The 20,691-nt window shown below is 37.1% G+C and overlaps 1 protein-coding gene and 1 pseudogene across 4 annotated transcripts in view; one reads left to right on the forward strand and one right to left on the reverse strand.

Annotated features, from left to right (window-relative positions):
- Positions 1–225: 225 nt before the first annotated feature.
- LOC116583733 lies at positions 226–405 on the reverse strand (annotated as a pseudogene).
- A 5,650-nt stretch (positions 406–6,055) lies between these two features.
- The window catches only part of TBC1D19 (TBC1 domain family member 19), a 173,277-nt gene continuing 158,641 nt past the window's right edge, over positions 6,056–20,691 (forward strand). For 2 of the 4 annotated variants that reach the window (XM_032334035.1, XM_032334036.1), the window contains exon 1: positions 6,056–6,260. In XM_032334035.1, the coding sequence (XP_032189926.1) occupies positions 6,162–6,260 (99 nt within the window). In that variant the 5' untranslated portion in view covers positions 6,056–6,161. The remainder of the gene's footprint in view (positions 6,261–20,691) is intronic. The other 2 variants (XM_032334034.1, XM_032334037.1) reach the window with 2 other exon arrangements.

A 20,691-nucleotide genomic window follows, 5' to 3' on the forward strand; every position in this document is an offset into this window, starting at 1 on the left:
GAATTAAACTTTGTATTGTTTTGGGACTCTGGAGGAAATAACATCTGGGATCCACCAGGATGGACCACTCTGGACCCAGATGATACCCAAGAGGGACTCTGGTAGGCGCTCTGGATCATCTCAAGAGGCCATTTCCTAAGAGTGGAGTCCATTCAGCAGGGACAAACCAGAAACAGAAGAATAAGGCTTTTCTTCTTATCTATCTTATGGATTAACTAAACGTTCTCATTTCTTAAGTAGCTGGTGTTTTGTTATAAGAAAGGATGCAGCAAGTTCAGATCCAAAGTACACGGTCATCATAATTAGTAACTGCTACTTGTTTTTCACTGAAAATGGCAAATTCTTCCCTAGGCCCTCCTCACAGTGGCTCCCGTGTGTGAATCTCTAGATACTCTGTCCCAACATGGTGCTGGTGGAAGTTCTGTGAAAGGCACTGAGACCTAAGAGGAAGAAATGGTGGCACCATGCCAAGTCCTCCTTCTTCCCTGTTTCCCACTAAAAAGGCTTCTCTTTGGCAAGACCCTTGTCAACACCCACTTTGTTCCAGAGCCCATGGTTTTGCTCTTTGCAATGCACAGTGCTTGTCTTGGGCTTAAGTCCTGGTAACACACCCATCAGCCCCTTCCCTAGGATCCCTCCTGTTAACAAGCATCTGCAGTGGGGCTGCTGGTGATGCCCTAGAGTTCCATGCTCTGCTCCTCATTGGCGCTGCTCCTAGATGACTAAGCTTGTGACAGATAGGTATATATATATATATACATTGCCTTGTACATGTTGCTATGTCTTCAAAAAAACTGGAAAGAAATAAAGATGGCAGACGGTATATAAGTTTCCTAGGAGGCAATGGAGGAAAGGCTGTACAAAACAAGAAAGAATAATTAAAAAGGAAGCATCGTGGAATGGAAGTGTGTGTGTGGGCGGGTATGTGAGAAAGCAGAGCTATGATTAGAGAAATGAAGAGAAAATGAGTCAAGAAGATCTTGCTCTACTGTGTTATCTGAAACCTAGAGGAAGTATCTGGAGAAACTAGGCCATCCTTCACTTTGCAATAGTAAGCCTCTTTTGCTCCAAGAAGTACAGGTTGTATTAGAGAACAGGTTATTTCCAGTGCCCACTTCTGCTTGTATGACCAGAGAGAATAACCTAGAATTCCAGTAGAGTGAATTCGAGAGGTAGGGAGGACTTCACAAAAGTTATTTATGAACAAGCTGTTTTCTTCACAAGTCATCAATTTTGTCTTTTTTAAAAGTAATAACACTTGCAAATATTCTGTTCTTGTCACACAATCTTTTACTTATACATCTTATTTTGCAAATGGGTCAACCTTATTTATTTTTAGCTTTTAGAATGTCACCATAATACTGAGAAAATGTCACATCAATAAGTACTATAATTTAGATTCCAGACTCTGAACTTCATACAAACAACTTTGTGGATAATAAATGATCTGGCTGTTGCTCATCTCTACTTTATTTGTGGTCCAATTGGCCTGAATGTCAGTCAGGAATGCTCAGCTACAAGCGTTCATATCACAAAGCCAATCTGAGACCTGAAGTTGTTTTGGACAATATGGTAGAATCAACAACCCATTCTTCTCCTTCATCTTTCTTCCAGGATTGAGGATAAAATACCGCATTATTTCTCGCCACTCTCTGTGGTTACAGGTGTTCAGGCGACTCAGCTTTGGGCAATAAGGTGCATGGGAAAATCTTCTTGGGGGCTTCTTGGAAAAATAATCTTTCTTCAGGAAAAGAAGAGACATACAAAGTCATTGAGAACTCCTTTATTTTGTCTTCTTCTTGTCTCCCTTTGCAGGCAGTGGTGGAAGAATGTCATATTTCGAACTGCAGCAGTCACCTTAAGACGGTAAGCTGAATGGTAAAGGCCAACATGCTAAGGAGGGCAGAATGGAAAGAGCTTAGATTTTTGATGATGTTGTGGACAGCCTTTGTCCATTCCTTTAGACTTGTTGGTAGTAATAAATACCCTATGATCCTATGATTTAAACCTATGATTGATACTATGATTTAAACCATGATTTAAACCACTATGATTTAAACCACTGTTATTTGGATTTTTCTCATGAGTTTTATATTTAACATGAAACCAACACAGTCCCTGAGAGTGTTCTGGAACCAATAGCCCAATCCTCCCCATTTACACATAAGTGCCTGGGGCCAGAAGCAGGAAAGATGGAGAAGTGGAGTATAGTGTAGGGCAGAAAAATTTTCCCTCTTTCATTCTAGACTCTTTGGCTTGCCTAATGATTAAATTGGTATAAGTAAGATTAACAGGAGGAAAACAAAAATTTAATGGATAGGGGAGAGATATGAAGACTCAAAGGGCAGTTTTTAAAAAATATAACATCCTGAGCTAAGGAAAAGGGTAGAGGTTTTGATATACAAAGGGGAGAATGTTATTCACAGGAAGGCAAAGAAGATGCCTGGGAAACAAAGGTGACAACTTTTGCAGACAACTTCCTTCGCAGATAAATTTCTTAGTGAAAACGATGTCTCTAGTACTAGCTCTCTTCCTGGTACAGGTCCCCTTTCCAATATCAATCTAAGCAGTTGAATAAAAAACTTTTTGTGAATCTCCTGGGTTGTAAATGGCCTTAGCTCAAAGTAATCTTTATGCCAAAGAGATATATATTGGGGTAGCAAAATCTGCTCTCATCCAGTAGCATGGTCTGATATTCAGCGTGGGTTCAGAAAGGAGATCTGACCACCTTGCAAAGAGAGGGGGCAAGCAGAACTGTAAGGGGCTTTGTTTTTGAGAGGTTTTGTGAGACTTGGGATTTAAGCATCTTGGGGGTTTTGCAGGGTTGGGAGCACCAAAAGGCAGCACCTTGGACAGTAGCTTTGAGACCTCAGATACCACCAAAGCAGGCAGAGCAGATCACAGCCAGATTTGCTCCTCAGCACACACGTGCCACTATCTGAGGACTCCCAGAAGTAGCAGGAAGAGGCTTGGAAGAGGAGCCTGAGATCCTGTGCTAGCATATGGTTGCTAACAATCCAGTGACAGGTAACTGGTACCACAATGAGCTCATTTGTTCCCAAAGACAAGGAGGCCTGTGACATTTGTGGTACACACAACACACATGAAAATACTTTTCTATTTATTTAAGTGAATTCCTGACAACACACAATTCAATCTATTCTGCAGATACAGCATGCTAATAGCAATGTCTCCTAAAACAACAGCTGAACATACTTCGTTGCAGATTGTGGGTGTTGAGCTCACAAGGTGTTTCGGATGTGCTCCTCCTCATCTTTGCTCATGTGAGGCCACTGGTTAGTGGTTTCCTCTCTTCCCCCTCACCACAGTGAAGTCTGACACAATATTATATATAAAATACATTAGAGCAGAGCAGATCTGAAAAAGGGCAGGATTGAGCCCAGAACCTTACACCTGTTGGCCCAAAAGTGAGTTTGCTTTGAATTTGAGGGAATTTTGAGGAGAATTCTCTCTGTATTTGTTTTACTTTTGTTTCTTTTCATATGGTTTTAGCTACTCAGTGACACTGGATTCTTTTTGCTATTTGTCTCTTAGGTTGGGTCATGGTTCACTCTAAAACTTCAGAAATAGAGTGTTTTCCCAATTCCCCCCTACTCTGAGTAGAATAAGGATTTCCAAGGCAAAGTTGTGCTGGTGAGATGTAGATGGAAATCTGCATCTTTTGTTTCTTACTGGACAATGACTTTAGAGTAATAAAATTTCCAGATACACATGTGGGAGTCTAGAGTGGCCTGTCTAACATTTCAGCTTTTTGTGGACTGATCTCACTATCCCTCTGAGACTGAGAATGTCTCAGAAGAAAGGAACCTTTCTTACTCATCTTTGTATTCCTTGCAGGTGTTCTGAAAAGTTTTTGCTAAATTGTATTGGAAAAAGAGAACAGAGGGCATTCTAGAATTGAATTACAGCCTAACATATCTGATTCTATGAGTGCAGGAAACAAATCTTCACTATTAGGATTAAGGTTTTTTGTTTTGTTTTTTGTTTTTTTTTTTTGTTGTTGTTTTTTTTTTTGCTTGGGCATATCTTCAGAATCACATCCAAACTTCTTAATTGTTTCTGTAAGACTGCAAATTGTTTTCTCCTCAGGGGGAAAAAAAACTTCTTAAAGCTTCTGTCTGTACAAAAAATTGTGCTGGGCATTTTCACACATGTTGCTATAATTTTTTAATAATTCATTTATTCATACTTTAAAAAATATTTTAACACTAACTATATCCTTCCCCAGAGTGTCCCCCAGGTCATTATTTTATCCTCTTGTTTACAGACAAAAAAGCTAAAACTCTGAGAAGGGAAGAGACCCAAGGGTACATAGCAGAGAAGAAGTGAGGTTGTTTTGACTCCAGGTACCATGGCTTTCTTCCACTCCACAGATTCATCTTCTTTTCTCCCTTGACTTTATGACCCTCTTCAACCTAAGCATTCTTATCTCTTTAGTTATTAATCACTTTCCCCTTTACAATCTCAAAAAGAACTGTCTCATAGTTTCCCTTTTTTTTTTCTAAGTGAGATTTGTGCTGGAGATTCATGGATGAGGGTGTTGGGGATGGAGAGGCTATAAAGGGTTGAGCAGATTTACTCATCTGCTACTTGCAGAAATTCTGAATTGTGTGGGGGGGGACTGTTTTGTAGAGAAACTACCTGTTTTGTGGAGACTATCATTAATTGACTTTAAGTACTATTTTCCCCTTGACTGCCTCTTTCCAAAGTTGTTTTTAACAAACAAACATGACCAAATAGGTTATTTGGAATCTGTATTTACCATTGAACTATTCTGAACAGTGGTGTTTGAGTGCCAAGGTCTTGTGCATGGGTGCCAAAGGTCCAGTTCTTTAGAATTTCTATCATGTACCAGCTTTATTCCTTTGGTGTTCAGAGTGTAGTTCCTGAACTACCAGCATCACAATCTCCTTGGAACTTGCCAAAAAACAGATTAACAGGTCTTACAAGAAGCCTATTGAGTCAGAGGATCTGATTCAATATTAAATTAAAGTTTAACGTAGTTAAGCTAGAGTAATTTTTGCAGTAATCTTGGTTTGTTTTCTTGGAATTTTACCTTTGCTTTGCTTAAAATATATGCATACGCACACTTGAAATTAATTCTTGATTATATTGGTGAAATTATTCTAATGTTTATATTATTCCACAGAGATTTTTCTAGTTGCCTTTGGGAATGCCATTCAATTAGCTAAATCTGTTTCTTCTAGTTCTATTAAAAACCTTTGATATGTTTATTTGAAGGCAAGAACCATGTTTTATTTACCTTTGTGCCCATATAGTCTCTTGTATGGAAATGCTCAGTAAGTTGAAAGCTGAATGAATTTTGAATAATGATTGAATGGATAAATACATAGAAGAGGAGGCATCTAGGTGGTACATCTTTTGGACTGGGACAGTGTCTTAGTCATCCTTGAATTGCCAACGCGTCACAGAAAGCCTATTAATAAATAAATCCCTCTTGGTTAAGTTGAAGCTGTTTGAGGAGAAGATGTCTATTTATTCCTGGCATAAGACCCCAGAGAATAGAAACAGGAGACGTGGAAATAAAAAATGAATTGTTACATACAGAGCAAGCCGCCTTCACAATTGTTACCTCAGCTAATCATCACAACATTGTGAACTGCTATTATTTTACAGAGATAGAAATTGAGTTCTGAGATGTAAGCGCCCCACCCATGTATACACAGCTAGTGTCAGAGCCGGATAATTCTTGGCAATAATTTCCCGTGTAACTGTGTGCACAGTCCTGTTTCTGCAGAGATTCAAAGGTGGGGAAGGCATGCACCATTATAATAAAACACAAAAATACGCGACTCTGAGTTCGCCTTGCCCATTAGACGCACTGCAGTCCTGGAGAAAAGAGCTCTTCTTGTGCGTTATCGATGTAAACCAAGCAGGAACAATGGAATTTTTGAAAAGCTACCCCCACGAGGTCTTTTTTTTCCCGCCAGCGGAACTGAGGCGCTGGGACTTTCAGCCGCCGGGGGGACCAGAGAGGAACGGACTCACGGCCCGGCAGTTGCCTGGTAACGCCCGCTGGAGGAGTCCCGGCGTAAGAAGGTCCCGGAGAAGTGTCACTGGCCCCGTGTGAGAGACCCGCGCCAGCTGTCCCCGCGGCTGGGCGGGCTGGGGCCGCGGAAATGTTGCAGGAGGAGTCGGATCTGTCTCTCGTTATTGCCCAGATAGTCCAGAAGCTCAAGGGCTCCAATTTATACGCTCAGTTGGAACGGCAGGCCTGGGTGAGTGAGGCCGGGCGGGAAGGGACGGAGACGGGCGGGGCCGCGGGGATGCCTGCGCTCCGCCTGCCGCCCGCTAGCCTGGGCGGGAGCCGGCGGCTGGTCCTCCGGCTCCGCGCCTCGCACGGAAACGCTTCCCTCGCGGGTGCAAGCTCCACTTGCCCGGCCTCGCGCGTGGGGTAGCCGATTTGGAAAGAAGGGTGGGGCGCACCCCGCCTTTCTGTAGGCCAGAGCATGCTGAGGCTGTTCATTGAGACCTTAGTCCTTTCCAGGGTCTCATTTTTTTAAGCTTCTGGAATCCGTAGAGACGGATGAGGCCACGCCTTCCCGCACGTTTTTCGTCCTGGAGGGCGTTTGGTCCCCAGGTGCTTTTTTTTTTTTTTTTTTTTTGGGGCTCCCCGTTAGTCCGTCGCCTTCTTGCCCTCTGTCCTCCCTGCAGTGATTTCTTCCTTTCTCCCCTATCCAGGGTTCACGGAGTATTTTCCCAAGGTGCTAGGTTTCTTGGGATTGCAGAGGTTGGTCTTTGCCTTTTTGTGTGAATGTCCTGTCAACGGGATCGTACCTTTTGTGAATTTTCGTGTTTCTGGTACTTAGCATCATGTGTTTGAGATTTAGTCATATTGTTGGTATTTCGCTAGTTCTGTTCCTTTTTACTGCTGAGTAATATTTCATGTTTGGATGTACTAGGATTTGTTTATCCATTCATTGGTTGCTGGGTATTTTCCGGTACAGCTATGGGTTGTTTCCAGTTATAGAGATTATGAATAAAACTGACGTATACATTCTGATACAGGTTTTTTTCTTGAATATTTGTTTTCTTTTGGATAAATATCTAGGTGGGAATTGGTGAGTTGTATGGTAAGTGTATGTTTACTTGTATGAGAATCTGCCAAACTTTTCCAAAGTGGCTGTATTATTTTGCCTTTCTCCCAGCAATTATGAGAGTTTCAGTTGCTCTGCATCCTAATTAGTGCTTGGTATCAGCTTTTTTTAAAATTAATTTTTATTTATTAATTACATTCCTCTGGTAGGACTATGATAGCCCATCGTGGCTTTGATTACATTTCCTGTATGAGTAATGATACTGAGCATCTTACCATACGTTAATATCTTCTTTGGTTAAGTAGTTTGTGCAAATCTTTTGCCCATTAAAAAATGGTGTTCTCTTATTGTTTGATTGTAAGGATACTTTATATATGACACAAGTCTTTTATCAGACATGCATCTTGCAGATATTTTCTGCCAATCTGTGGCATATCTTTCCCTTTCCTTAACTAGATCTTTCAAAGAGCAAAATTTTTTTATTTCGATGACCACTTTTTAATCTGTTTCTTCAATTATGATTTGTGGTTTTTTGTGCCCTACCTACACATCTTTGCCTGACCCACAGTCTCAAATGTTTGTTTCATTCTATGTTTCATTCTAGAATTTTTTATAGTTTCAGATTTTACATTTAGGTTTGTGATCCATTTTAAGTTAATTTTTTGATATAGATAGATTGATGTGCAGTACCACACCTATTTCCAGTACCTCTATGTTGAGACACCTATCCTTTCTCCACTAATTTCATTGGTACCTTTGTTGAAAATTGATTTAGAACACACACACACACACACACACACACACACACACACACACCCCTATTTCTGGCTCTTTGCTCTGCTCCACTGATCTATTTGTTTTGACTTTTGTAACTTTATAGAAAGTCTTGAAATCAGATAATTAGTTTCCAACTTTGTTTCTCTTTTTCAAAATTGTTTGGACTATTCTACATCCTTTGCTTTTCCATATTAAAGTTTAGAGTCATCTTGTAAATTACTACAAAAAAATTGCTGGGATTTAGATTGGGATTATGTTGAATATGTGGATCAATTTTGGGAAAATTGACATGTAAACAGTGTTGAATTTTCTGCCTATAAACATATTTTATCTCTTTATTTCTATTTTGTTTTTTTGTCAGTGTTTTATAGTTCAGTATACAAATCTTGCAAATATTTTGTTTAGATTTTCCTCTAAATATTTTTTGATGCTATTATAAGTGCTGATTTTTTCTCGTTTCACTTTCCAGTTGTTTATTGTTAGTACGCAGAAATATGATTGATATTTGTATATTTACCTTGTATCCTGTGCCTCACTAAACTTACTTATTAGTTATAGTACCAGTTTTTGTAGATTGCATAGGATTTTCTAAGAACATATGTCATATGTGAATAAAGATAGTTTTATTTCTTCCTTCCAATCTGTATGCCTTTTCTTTCTTTCCTTTCCCTTTCTCTCATCTCCTTCCTTCCTTCCTTCCCTTCTTTTTTTTCTTTCTTTTCTTTTTTCCTTTTTTTGCCTTGTCACACTGCCCAGTGTCTCTACTGCAGCGGTGTTTAGATGTGTTCTATTAGGTTGAGAAGCTCCCTTTTATTCCTTGTTTTTTGAGAGTTTTATTATGAATGGATGTTGGATTTTGTTAGATACTTTCTTGTATCTGTAGAGATGCTCATGTGATTTTTCTTTTTTAATATGTTGATATGGAAAATAATATTGATTGGTTTTGAATGTTGAACCAATTTTGCATTCCTGTGATAAATTCCACTGGTTTTGATGCATCATCCTTTATATATATATATTTCTTGATTTGATCTGCTAGTATTTTGTTGAATATTATGTGAATATTTTCATGAAAAATATTAGTTTGTAGCTTTAACATCTTCATCTAATTTTGTTATCAGGTAATGCTGATTTCATAAGTTGAGTTGGGAAGTGTTCCCTCCTTTCTATTTTGTGGAAGAATTTGTATAGAATTAATATTATTTCCTTCTTAAATACTTGGTAGACTTCCTAGTAAGGTCACTGGGGCCTGGAGTTTTCTTGGTGGGAAACTTTTTTATAAAAAGTTTAAGTAAAAAAATATATGCAGGGCTGTTCAGTTTGTTTATCTTGTTGAATGTTCTGCGTGCATTTGAAAAGAAAGAATCTGGCAAATAAATAAATAAATAATCTTAAAAAGAAAAGAAAAGAATGAACATTCCGCTCTTGGTATTCTACAAATGTCAGTTAGAGTTGTCAAGTAGAGGGGCAATTTTGTTTAAATGAGTGTGGAGGCTGACTGAGTATGGAAGCTTCAGGCAGTATAGTTGGGGATCAAGCTAGGCTTGAGTTTTGTTATTACTGTCATTAGCTTCAGTGTACCGTAGGCTTCAAAGTTGGTGGGCTGCTATAACTTTGTGCTTTAGAAAGGAACCTGGGGGACTGGAAGGTTTTTCTCAGTATTTTTTCTACATCCTGTGCTTTCTTCTGCCTCTGTTTGCCTCTGCCACAGAGAGAAGTCTCTCTTCCTGCTCTTAATCTTTTCCTCAGCAGTAGAATGCTGTTTGTTTTATCAGTCCTAAGCTCATGGTAGGTACAGGCATTCTCTATTCTACTGGTCCTGTCTTAGTCCGTGTGCCCTGGGAGTGGGTCTTTCTCAGCGTTCCTTTCTCTTCTCTCCTTGGCAACCAAACTTCGCCTTGTATTTGTTGCTGATGTTGGGTGAAAGAGAGATTCCTGATCCTCAGTAGTCCTGGCTTACCTTGGCTTTGTAGGATCTGGTGTAGATCCTACTGGTGTAGGATCCTGGGCCTAGGAGAGTTTTTCTTAAATTCCCATGAGGAAGATCATTTTATAATCCATCTCACCCCCAGAAACAATTAATTATTGCCTTGTCTTCAGAGTGGGAAGTTTTATGAGCCCTCTCAGAAGTTTAAGGCCTTTTCCTTAAATCAGTGGAAAGTTAGGAAAGGTAGCACGGTTTTATGCCTGTCCTAGAGTGGCAGTTTATCCCTTCTTGTGCACCTGTGCCACAAAAGAGGGCTCTCTGCAGTTCCTGGCTTTGCCCCCATTCTTTTGGATGAGCACCAGCTAGAGACCCATGGAAAAGAGAATGAATGTGAGTATAATTCCCCATGTGTTTGGTTTTTGTTTTTTTTTTTTAAAGATTTATTTTATTTATTTGATGAGGGAGAGAGAGCAAGCGCACAAGTAGGCAGAGAGGCAGATAGAGAGGGAGAGAGAAGCAGGCTCCCTGCTGAGCAGAGAGCCCAATGCGGGGCTTGATCCCAGGACCCTGAGATCATGACCTTTCCCAGGACCCTGAGATCATGACCGAGCCGAAGGTGCCCACTACCCCCATGTGTTTTGAGCTTTTTAGTTATTTTAAGTTGAAATGTTAGCCCACATACATACTACAGTTAAAATTTTAACTGATTTCTTCTTTTTTGCTTTTTTCCTCCTCTGCTTTGCCAAAGGTGAGATGGTTTGGAGTCCCTTCTGTCTTTGGAGAGGCTTGTTATTTTTTTGAAATTTAATTCACTTGATTGTGTACAACTTCAATTTTCTGATGGGTTCAAGAACAAAATAAGATTTGGTAGATTATACCTTTTTTTTCCCTCATTGTTAGGGTGGGAGAGACATTCTTGTACTGGCTTTCTACATTCTATGTATTAGTAGAACTCCAATAACAAGTGTTAAAGGATTGTATCTATGTCCATGAGAAAAATTGGTCGGTAATTTTCCTTTCTTATAATGTCTTTGAAAAGCTTTATTATCAAGGTTATGCTGGCCTGATAAAATGAGTAGAGAAATGCTCCCTCCTTTTTTATTTTCTGTTCGCTGAAAGAGTGTTATGAGATTGTGTTATTTATTTCTTAGATTTTTGGAAGAATTCTCCAATAAACTGTGTGTCTTAGATTTTCTTTTCGGAAGGTTTTTTTTTTTTCTCTTTTATTAGCAGACTTCATTTTTTAAGAATGATTTTAGGTTTACAGCAAAATTGAGCAAAAGGTACAGATTTCCAATATATTCCATTTTCTCTTGTACACAATTTTCCTGTTATTAACATCTTGCATTAATATGGTACTTTCTAATAATTGGTGAACCAATCGATACGTAATTATTAAATAAAATCCATATTTTACATCAGGATTCACTTTTTGTGTTGTACAGTTCTAGTGGATTTTACAAACGTGTAATGTCATATATTTGCTATTTCAGTATCTTACAGAATAGTTTTACTGCCCTAAAAATCCTCTGTGCCCCACCTACTTATCCCTCTCTCTATTCCTCCCAAGCCTCTGGCAACCACTGACTTTTCTGTCTCGATAGTTTCACCTTGAAGAATATCATATAGTTGGGCTCGTGCAGTATGTGGCATTTTAAAACTGGCTTCTTTCACTTAGTAATATGCATTGTGTTCCTCAGTGTCTCTTTGTGACTTGATAGCTTTTTTGGGGGAATAATATTCTATTGTGTGGATGTATCACAGGTCATTTATACATTCACCTATTGAAGGACATCTTGGTTGCTTTCAAGTTTTGGCAATTACGAATAAAACGGCTAAAACATTCCTGTGTAAATTTTTGTGTTAAAATAAAATACCAAGGAGCATGACTGCTTTTATGGTAAGACTGATTAACTTTGTTAGAAGCTGACGACTTCTCTTCCAGTGTGGCTATACTATATTCCATTTCCTTTACCAGTGAATGAGTTTCTATTGCTCCACATCCTCATCAGCAGTTGGTGTTATCAGTGCATTAGATTTTAGCCATTTTAACAGATGTTTTGTGATATTCTCACTGTTGTTTTAATTTGCAATTCTTTTTTTTTTTTTAAGATTTTATTTATTTATTTGTCAGGAGAGAGCATACACAAGCAGGTGGAGCACAGGCAGAGGGAGAAGCAGACTCCCTGCTGAGCAGGAAGCCAGATGTGGGACTCGATCCCAGGACCTTAGAATCATGACCTGAGCTGAAGGCAGGTGCTTAACCAACTGAGCCACACAGCCGTCCCTAATTTACAATTCTTTAATGACATATGATACTGAGCATCATTTCAGATGTTTATTCGCCATCTATATATCTTCTTTGGTGGGTGTCCATTTGGATCTTTTGCCCATTTTTAGATTGTATGTTCTTATTGTTTTAAGAGTTTGTCATAAAATTTGGGTACACGTTTTTGATTTTTATTTTGTTTTGTTTTGTTTTTCAATCAGCTGTGTCTTGTACAAATATTTTATCCCAATCTGTGGCTAGTCTTTTCATTCTCTTACAATATCTTTTGCAAAGAAGTTTTTAAAGTTTAGTGGAGTCCATCTTATCATTGTTTTTCTTTTATGGATTGTGCTTCTGGTGTTGTGTCTAAACATTAATTGCTAATCCCAAAGTCACTTACGTTTTCTCTTATGTTATCTTTTTGTAGAAGTCTTGTAGTTCTGGGCTTTAAATTTAGATCCTTGATCCATTTTGAGTTAATTTTTGTGAAGGGTATGAGGTGTGTATCTAGATTTTTTTTTTTTTTTTTGCGTGTGAATGTCAAGTTGTTTGAATATGATTTGTTGACTTGTTGAATAGGCTATCTTTGCTCCATGGCGTTGTCTTTGCTCCTTTGTCAAAAGATCAGTTGACTCTATTTGTGTTGGTATTTCTGGGTCTCTATTCTATTCCATTGATCTGTTTGTCCATTCACCATTACCACACTGTGATTTCAGTAGCTTTATAATAGGTTGAACTTGGGTGGTATCAATCCTCCAACTTTGCTCTTATTCTTTAATATTGTGTTGGCAAGATTTTTAATAATATTAAATTTAATAGATAGAGGAATATTAAGATTTTCTGTTTCTTTTATTGTGACTTTTAATAAGTTGTGTTTTTCAAGGAACTTGTTTATTCCATTTAAATGATATAAATCAGTAGCCTAAAGTTGTTTATAATAAACATTTTTTTTTAATGTCTGAAAATTTGATTACAGTTTCTGGTAATGGTAATTCATATTTTGCCTGTGGTGTGTTGGTTTGAACAGTTTTGCTAAGGGTCTCTCAATTTTATTAATCTCATTAAAAAAGTAGTTTAGGCTTTGATGATTTTGCCTTAATTTTGGATCATATCTTTATTAATTGCTTCCTACATTCCTTAGGATTGAGTAACTGTTCTTTGTTTTGTTTTGTTTTTAGTTTCTTCGAATGAAAGTTTACATCAAAGATTTGAAACCTTTCTTCATTTCTAAAATATGCATTTAAGGTTATACTTTCCCTACTAAGCACTATTTTAATGGTATTCCCATAGTTTTAATGAGTCATATTTTCATTCAAAATATTTCCTAATTTTTTGTGATTTTTAATTTGATGCAAGGGTTATTCTGAAGTATATTGCTTAATTCCTATGCAATTCAGATATTCTATTTTTGTTACCGATATACAGCTTAATTTTAGTGTTGTCAGAGAATGTCCATCCTCTGATTGATTAAATATTTTAGAAATTTTAGGGACTTGCTTTATAACCCAGTATATAATCAGTTTTGCTGAATGTTTCATGTGCACTTGTAAAGAATGTTTGTACTGTCACTGTTGGGTTAGGTTTATCTCTATATGACTCTTAGGTCCACTTGTTAGTTATGCTGTTTAACTTTCTTATAATCTTATTGAGGTTTTTTTTTTGCTTGTTTTATTAGCAATTTTAAGAAATATGTTAAAATTTCCCACCATGATTATATATTTGTCTATTTCTTTAATACTCTCAATTTTTTTGTTTTCTATATTGTAAGACTATTTTATTGGTTGTGTAAGATTTACATTGTGTTATCTTCCTGATAGCTTAAACCCTTAATCATTATGAAATGTCCTTCTTTATTTCTTGTGAGTTTCTTGCCATAGAGTCTGTTTTGTCTGATATTAGTATAATTACACCAGCTTTTTTAAGTTAGTGATTGCATGGTATGACTTTTCCTATACTTTTATCTTCACTCTACTGTTACTGCATGTAAAGTGTGTTTCTTGAAAACTTTAGCATCTTATAGCTGTTTTTAAAATCCAGTCTAATAGCCAGTCTTATAATTGTATTATTTAGTCTATTTGTATTTAATGAGTTTGCTGACATTAGTTTTGTATTTATATGTTACTGATTTAGTTTGTATTATTGGTCTTAATATTTGTTTTTTCTTATTTGATCCATTTGCTTCATATTCTGTTTTCCCTCTTTTGTTTTGATTATTCAGATATTATTCAAATATTTTATTATTTATTTTTCTCTCTATTAATGTGATAGTTACACAGTGTTTTACTATTCTTTAAATAGCTACCCTAGAGGTTACAGAATTTATTCTTGATTAGTTATAGTCTCATATAAATGATCACTTTACTATTTCCCTGTTAGCTAATGCTAGAACTTAGAACATTTTACTCATTTATGACTTTTTCCCTTCATTATTTTTGCCATGCCTTTTATGTGTAATTTAAATCCCTCAAGAGAGAGATTGTCTATGATGGTGGATGAGTAGGAAATCTTAGTTTCATTTGATCCCAGGAATTCAGCTAGATACTTATCAGATCATTCTGAATACTTATGAACTCAACTGGAGATCTAAGAAAAGGATAGCTGCAACTCTACAAATAGAAAAGCAACCACTTTATGAAAGAATGATAAGATGGAAAAACTCACCTCAAAAAAGAGAACAAGAGGCAGTACTGATTGCCAGGAATCTAATCACTATGGATATAAGTAAGATGTCAGAACTAGAGTTCAGAATACTGATTATAAAGATACAACTGGGCTTGAAAAAAGCATAGATGATACTAGAGAAACCCTTTCTGGAGAAATAAAAGAACTAAAATCTAATCAAGTCAAAATTTTAAAAAGGCTATTAAGGAGATGCAATAAAAAATGGAGGCTGTAACTGCTAGGATAAATGAGGCAGAAGAGAGAATTAGTGATATAGAAGACAAAGTGATAGAGAACAAAGAAGCTGAGGGGAAAAAAAAGAGATAAACAATTACAGTATCCTGAGGGGAGAATTTGAGAGATAAGTGATACCATAAAGCAAAACAATATTAGAATTAATTCGGATTCCAGAAGAGGGAGGAAAGAAGGAGAAGGAGGGGAGAAGGTAAATTAAAACAAATTATAGCAGAGAGCTTCCCTAGGGGAAGGGGGAAACAGGTGTTCAAGTCACAAGGAGCCACAGAGAATTCCCCCTCAAAATCAATAAATATAGGTCAACACCTTGACATATAGTAGTGAAACTTGCAAATTTTAGAGATAAAGAGAAAATCCTGAAAGTGGCTCAGGACAAGAGGTCTGTAACCTACAAGGCTAGAAACATTAGACTGGCAGCAGACCTAGCCACAGAGACCTGGCAGGCCAGAAAGGACTGGCATCGTATATTCAGGGAGCTAAATGAGAAAAACATGCAGTTGAGAATACTTTATCCAGCAGAGCTGTCATTCAAAATAGAAAGAGAGATAAAATGTTTCCAGGACAAACAGGAACTAAACAAATTTGTGATCACCAAGCCAGTCCTGTAAGAAATATTAAAGGGGATCTTTTAAGTGGAGAGCCCAAAAGTAACATAGATTAGAAAGGAACAGAGACAACATGCAAAAACAATAATGACTTTACAGGTAATACAATGGCACTAAATTCGTATCTTTGAATATTTACTCAATGAAAATGGGCTAATGCCTCAATCAAGACACAGGGTATCAGATTGGATAAAAAGTTAAAACCCATTGATGTGCTGTCTGCAAGGGTCGCAGTTTAGACCCAGAGACACCCCCAGATGGAAAATGGGGTGGGGTGTTTGAAAACCATTTATCATGCTAATGGACATCAAAAGAAAGCTGGGGCAGCAATCCTTATTTCAGACAAATCAGACTTTAAATCAAAGACTGTACTTAAATATGAGGAAGGATACTATGTCATAATTAAAAGGTTTATCCAACAAGAAGATCTAACAAATGTAAATATTTATGCCCCTAACATGGGAGCAGCCAGTTATAGAAACCAATTAATAACAAAATTAAATAAGCACATTGATATTAATAAAATAGGAGTAGGGAACTTTAACTCCCCACTCACTGCAATGGACAGATCATTTAAACAGAAGACCAACAAGGTAACAAGGGCTTTGAATGACACTGGACCAGATGGACCTCACAGATATATTCAGAGTGTTCCATCCTAAAGCAATAGAATATACATTCTTTGCACATGTGTTCTCCAGAAGAGAACACATACTAGGTTACAAATCTGGTCTCAACTGGTACCAAAGATTGGGATTATTCCCTATATATTTTCAGACTATAATGCTTTGAAACTGTAACTCAATCACAAGAGGAAAGTTGGAAAGAGCTCAAATACATGGAGGCTAAAGAGCATCTTACTGAAGAATGAATGGTTCAACCAGGAAATTAAAGGAGAATTTTTAAAACTCATGGAAACAAACGAAAATGAAAACACAACTGTTCAAAACCTCTGGGATGCATAAATGCAGTCCTAAGAGGGAAGTATATAGCAATACAAGCCTTTCTCAAGAAACAAGAAAGGTCTCAAATATACAACCTAACCTTACACCTAAAGGAGCCGGAGAAAGAATAGCAAAGCCTAAACCCAGCAGGAGAAAAGAATTAATAAAGATCAGAGCAGAAATCAATGAAATAGAAACCAAAAGAACAGTAGAACAGATAATTTTTTCCTCTTTTTTGAAAAATCATATAGCTCATAATTATTTCAAAGTCCTTGTTAGTTAACACCAATATCTGGATCACATGTAGGTCTGTTTCTGTGGTGTTATTCTCTCTTAGCTTTTGTCTATCTGATTTTTACGGTCAGCATGACTAGTAAATTTTTATGTGATGCTAGACATTGTGTCTGAAAAACTGTATAGCTTGCAAATGATATCTTACTTTATTAAGGGTTCCCTCTCCACTGGGAAGATACTCTTGTCACTGGTTACTGTAATCCAGTTAGGGAATGCTCTGGGTTGAGGCTGAGTTTTAGCCTCTTAGGCCAGTCTTCCTCTAGTTCTTTCCTGGCTCTCCAAAGTTTTCAAATAAGAATTTGATGTATTCTAGAGGTCCTTTCCTCTGTGGGTCCCAAACGCTAATTTTTCTCTTGTCAGACTGTTAAAAAAACTTTTTCACAGGTTTCCTCCTTAGATTTTTAACTTTCTACTTCAAAGAATTCTAATATTCAAAAAAATTCTTGGGGACAAAACCAGCCATGTGCTTAAGACCTCCAACTGTTTGCCAAAGCTGTCCTTATTTCTCTGTCCATTGTTGGTAGCCCTGCTTTATGTTGGGTTTGTATTGATTCTCAGCCTCTTGCCTGTGCTCAGTAATGATTCCAGGGAAAACATGGCTATAGACAGCAGTTCATCTATCAATATTTTCCCATTTCTGTTACTGTAGTTCTTGTTCTCTCAGCAATTCTCTTCTACCTTCAGATAGTTGATTCCCCACCCCTCCCCCGCTTGGCTTTGCTAGTTCTATTTAGGGGTCCTGATCAGCCACCAGTTCTTTTATCAGCTTGGGAATGTAAGTCGCATTTTGTGAGGACTGAAGAAGATAATATGCCTGGTACATTGTAAGTGCTTAGTGAACAGGAGCTTGGGTATCCTTCAAAGTCCAAACAAGATTACTTAAAACCCTCAGGCTTCTAATGACCCTTAGAAAAATGGTCAAAATCCGTGATCATACCTACTCTACTATTTCAGCCAAAACCATTTAAGCTCCGTAGGTCTTCTATAATCTCCCAGTTTAGTGGCCTATAGTACCTGGAACTTTCTTTTTTGTAATATTTATCATGCTTGTATTTATTTTTTAAATGTCTGCTTTTCCCATTAAAGTATATGTTTCATGAAAGCAGGACAAGTCTTCACTGAGCTGCTGTATTTTACACCTACCAAAATGACTGGCGTGAGCCAGGTGCTCAACATGTATTTATTAAATGGAATAAATCCATATTCTTCTTTAATGTTGATTGTAATGACATATGTGGTATATCTGCTATGTGCCAGATACTATACTAGGTGATAAGAGATTACGGAAAGCATCCTAACCATTCAAAGTCTTATGTGGGACTCTGCTTTTCTTTGAAAAGGTTTTTTCCTTTAAATATTTCTTTTTTTTTCAAACTTGAGATCTAATAACTTAATAGCTATTTCTCCATTTATAAATTTTTTTTAAAGTTCCAAATAGTAAGCAACAATGACAAAACTTTTTATTTTTAAAGCTTTTTGTATTTCAGAATTGCAAGTAAGAGATTGAAGACGTGTATAATATAACCTTATTTGGAGATTACTGCCCTGAGGAAGTATTTTTGTTGCTTTCTATTTTGAACTCCACTTACATTAATTAAATATTATTATTTATTTGATTATTCAGCAAGTATTTATTGAACATTTAGTATATGTCAGGTGCAGTTCTACTGCCAGGGGATACAACAGCAAATAAAATAAAGTTCTGCTATCATGGAGAGATGATAGTATTACAGTTAAATGCAGTCCCGAAATCCCTTATCTAAAATCTGGGGGCCAGGTATGTTTTTGGAATTCAGATTTTTTTCAAATTTTAATAGGTTAATTTAGGCATATTCTGTGTTACTTAATATCCCTATCCCATGGTCTTGTAGTACCTTGTAATTATACAGATTAATATTTCTGCAACAAAATGTATGAATTTTCACATTAATTGTGATAAATAAGGACTATAAATAGTCTCATGTCAATTCAGGTCAGATCAGATTTTGCTGCTGAATGAGTCAAGTCAGGACCGATTATGCCACCTATTCAGTTATGGAAAAACGTTGGCTTTTAGAGAATTTCAAGTAAAGGATAATGTGTCTGCAATATAACATCAGCTAATTGCTTTGATATAATAAAAATTAGGGCAAGAAAAGAGAAAGAAAGATACAGCAGGGTAAGGAGATGATTACATGGGAACTCAACTAGTATTTGGCTGGTTCTTAAGATACCTAAAGTAAAAGACCCATAGTATTACAGATTGATACTTTAAAAGTATATAATTACAGATCTTTTAATATTAATACAAACTTGAACCTGAAAAAATGTGTTGACAACTTTGCCTTAGCTCATATCCACTAATGAAGACATTTAGTAGAAATAAGCTAACTCTTAAAAGGTAACTCTATAGTCAGTTTTAGTAACATAATTTTAAACAACTGGTTATTTGTTACATGCCTTTACAGTTTTAATCGTGAGGGCTGTTTCCTGCCACCAGCATTTTTCTGTACTATCTTCATTTTGTCTGTTTTGGTATACTGTCAAAATGCTAGAGCAGTATTGGTTCAACTTAATTAGAAAAATAAAATCACACAGAATATTTCAAAGAGAAATATAAATGATACCTAGAATTTTCCCCCACTATTAGCAATTTTTAAAAAAGATTTTATTTATTTATTTTTCAGAGAGACAGAGAGAGAGAACAAGCAGGAGGGGAGCAGCAGGCAGAGGGAGAAGGAGGCTCCCTGCTGAGCAAGGAGCCCAATGTGAGGCTTAATCCCAGGATCCTGGGATCATGACCTGAGCCAAAGGCAGGCACTTAAACCACTGAGCCACCCAGGTGCCCCAGTTTAATAGTATAATTAAACTGTATTTTAATATATACTTTTGTAGATTAAGTTTAATTATCAAGATCTTAGTGGATAACATGGAATTTTGTGTTTCTGTAAAGGGGTGATTTTTTTGATTTCTGAGTTTTCTTGAGTTACTTTGTTATGAAGTCGACTTACTCTTAAAATCGAATTTGCTCATTCATCCTCTAGACAATAGCTTGATAACCTAATCTAAATTGGATATTTAGCACAAAGATCAGCATTGTTATTTTGTATCATTCATTATTGTATTTAAAATGGATGTTGTGTCTATAAAGAACTTAGCAAGCTCAACACCCAAAGAACAAATAATCCAATCAAGAAATGGGCAGAGGACATAATCAGACATTTCTGCAAAGAAGACATCCAGATGGCCAACAGACACATGAAAAAGTGCTCCATATCACTCGGCATCAGGAAAATACAAATCAAAACCACAATGAGATATCACCTCACACCGGTCAGAATGGCTAAAATCAACAAGTCAGGAAATGACAGATGCTGGCGAGGATGTGGAGAAAGGGGAACCCTCCTACACTGTTGGTGGGAATGCAAGCTGGTGCAGCCACTCTGGAAAACAGCATGGAGGTTCCTCAAAATGTTGAAAATAGAACTGCCCTATGACCCAGCAATTGCACTATTGGGTATTTACCCTAAAGATACAAATGTAGTGATCCAAAGGGGCACGTGCACCCGAATGTTTATAGCAGCAATGTCCACAATAGCCAAACTATGGAAAGAACCTAGATGTCCATCAACAGATGAATGGATCAAGAAGATGTGGTATATATACACAATGGAATACTATGCAGCCATCAAAAGAAATGAAATCTTGCCATTTGCGACAACATGGATGGAACTAGAGCGTATCATGCTTAGCGAAATAAGTCAAGCAGAGAAAGACAACTATCATATGATCTCCCTGATATGAGGAAGTGGTGATGCAACATGGGGGCTTAAGTGGGTAGGAGAAGAATCAATGAAACAAGATGGTATTGGGAGGGAGACAAACCATAAGTGACTCTTAA

This window comes from Mustela erminea, chromosome 2 (assembly GCF_009829155.1).
Source record: "Mustela erminea isolate mMusErm1 chromosome 2, mMusErm1.Pri, whole genome shotgun sequence".
In the NCBI taxonomy this organism is placed as follows: domain Eukaryota; kingdom Metazoa; phylum Chordata; class Mammalia; order Carnivora; family Mustelidae; genus Mustela; species Mustela erminea.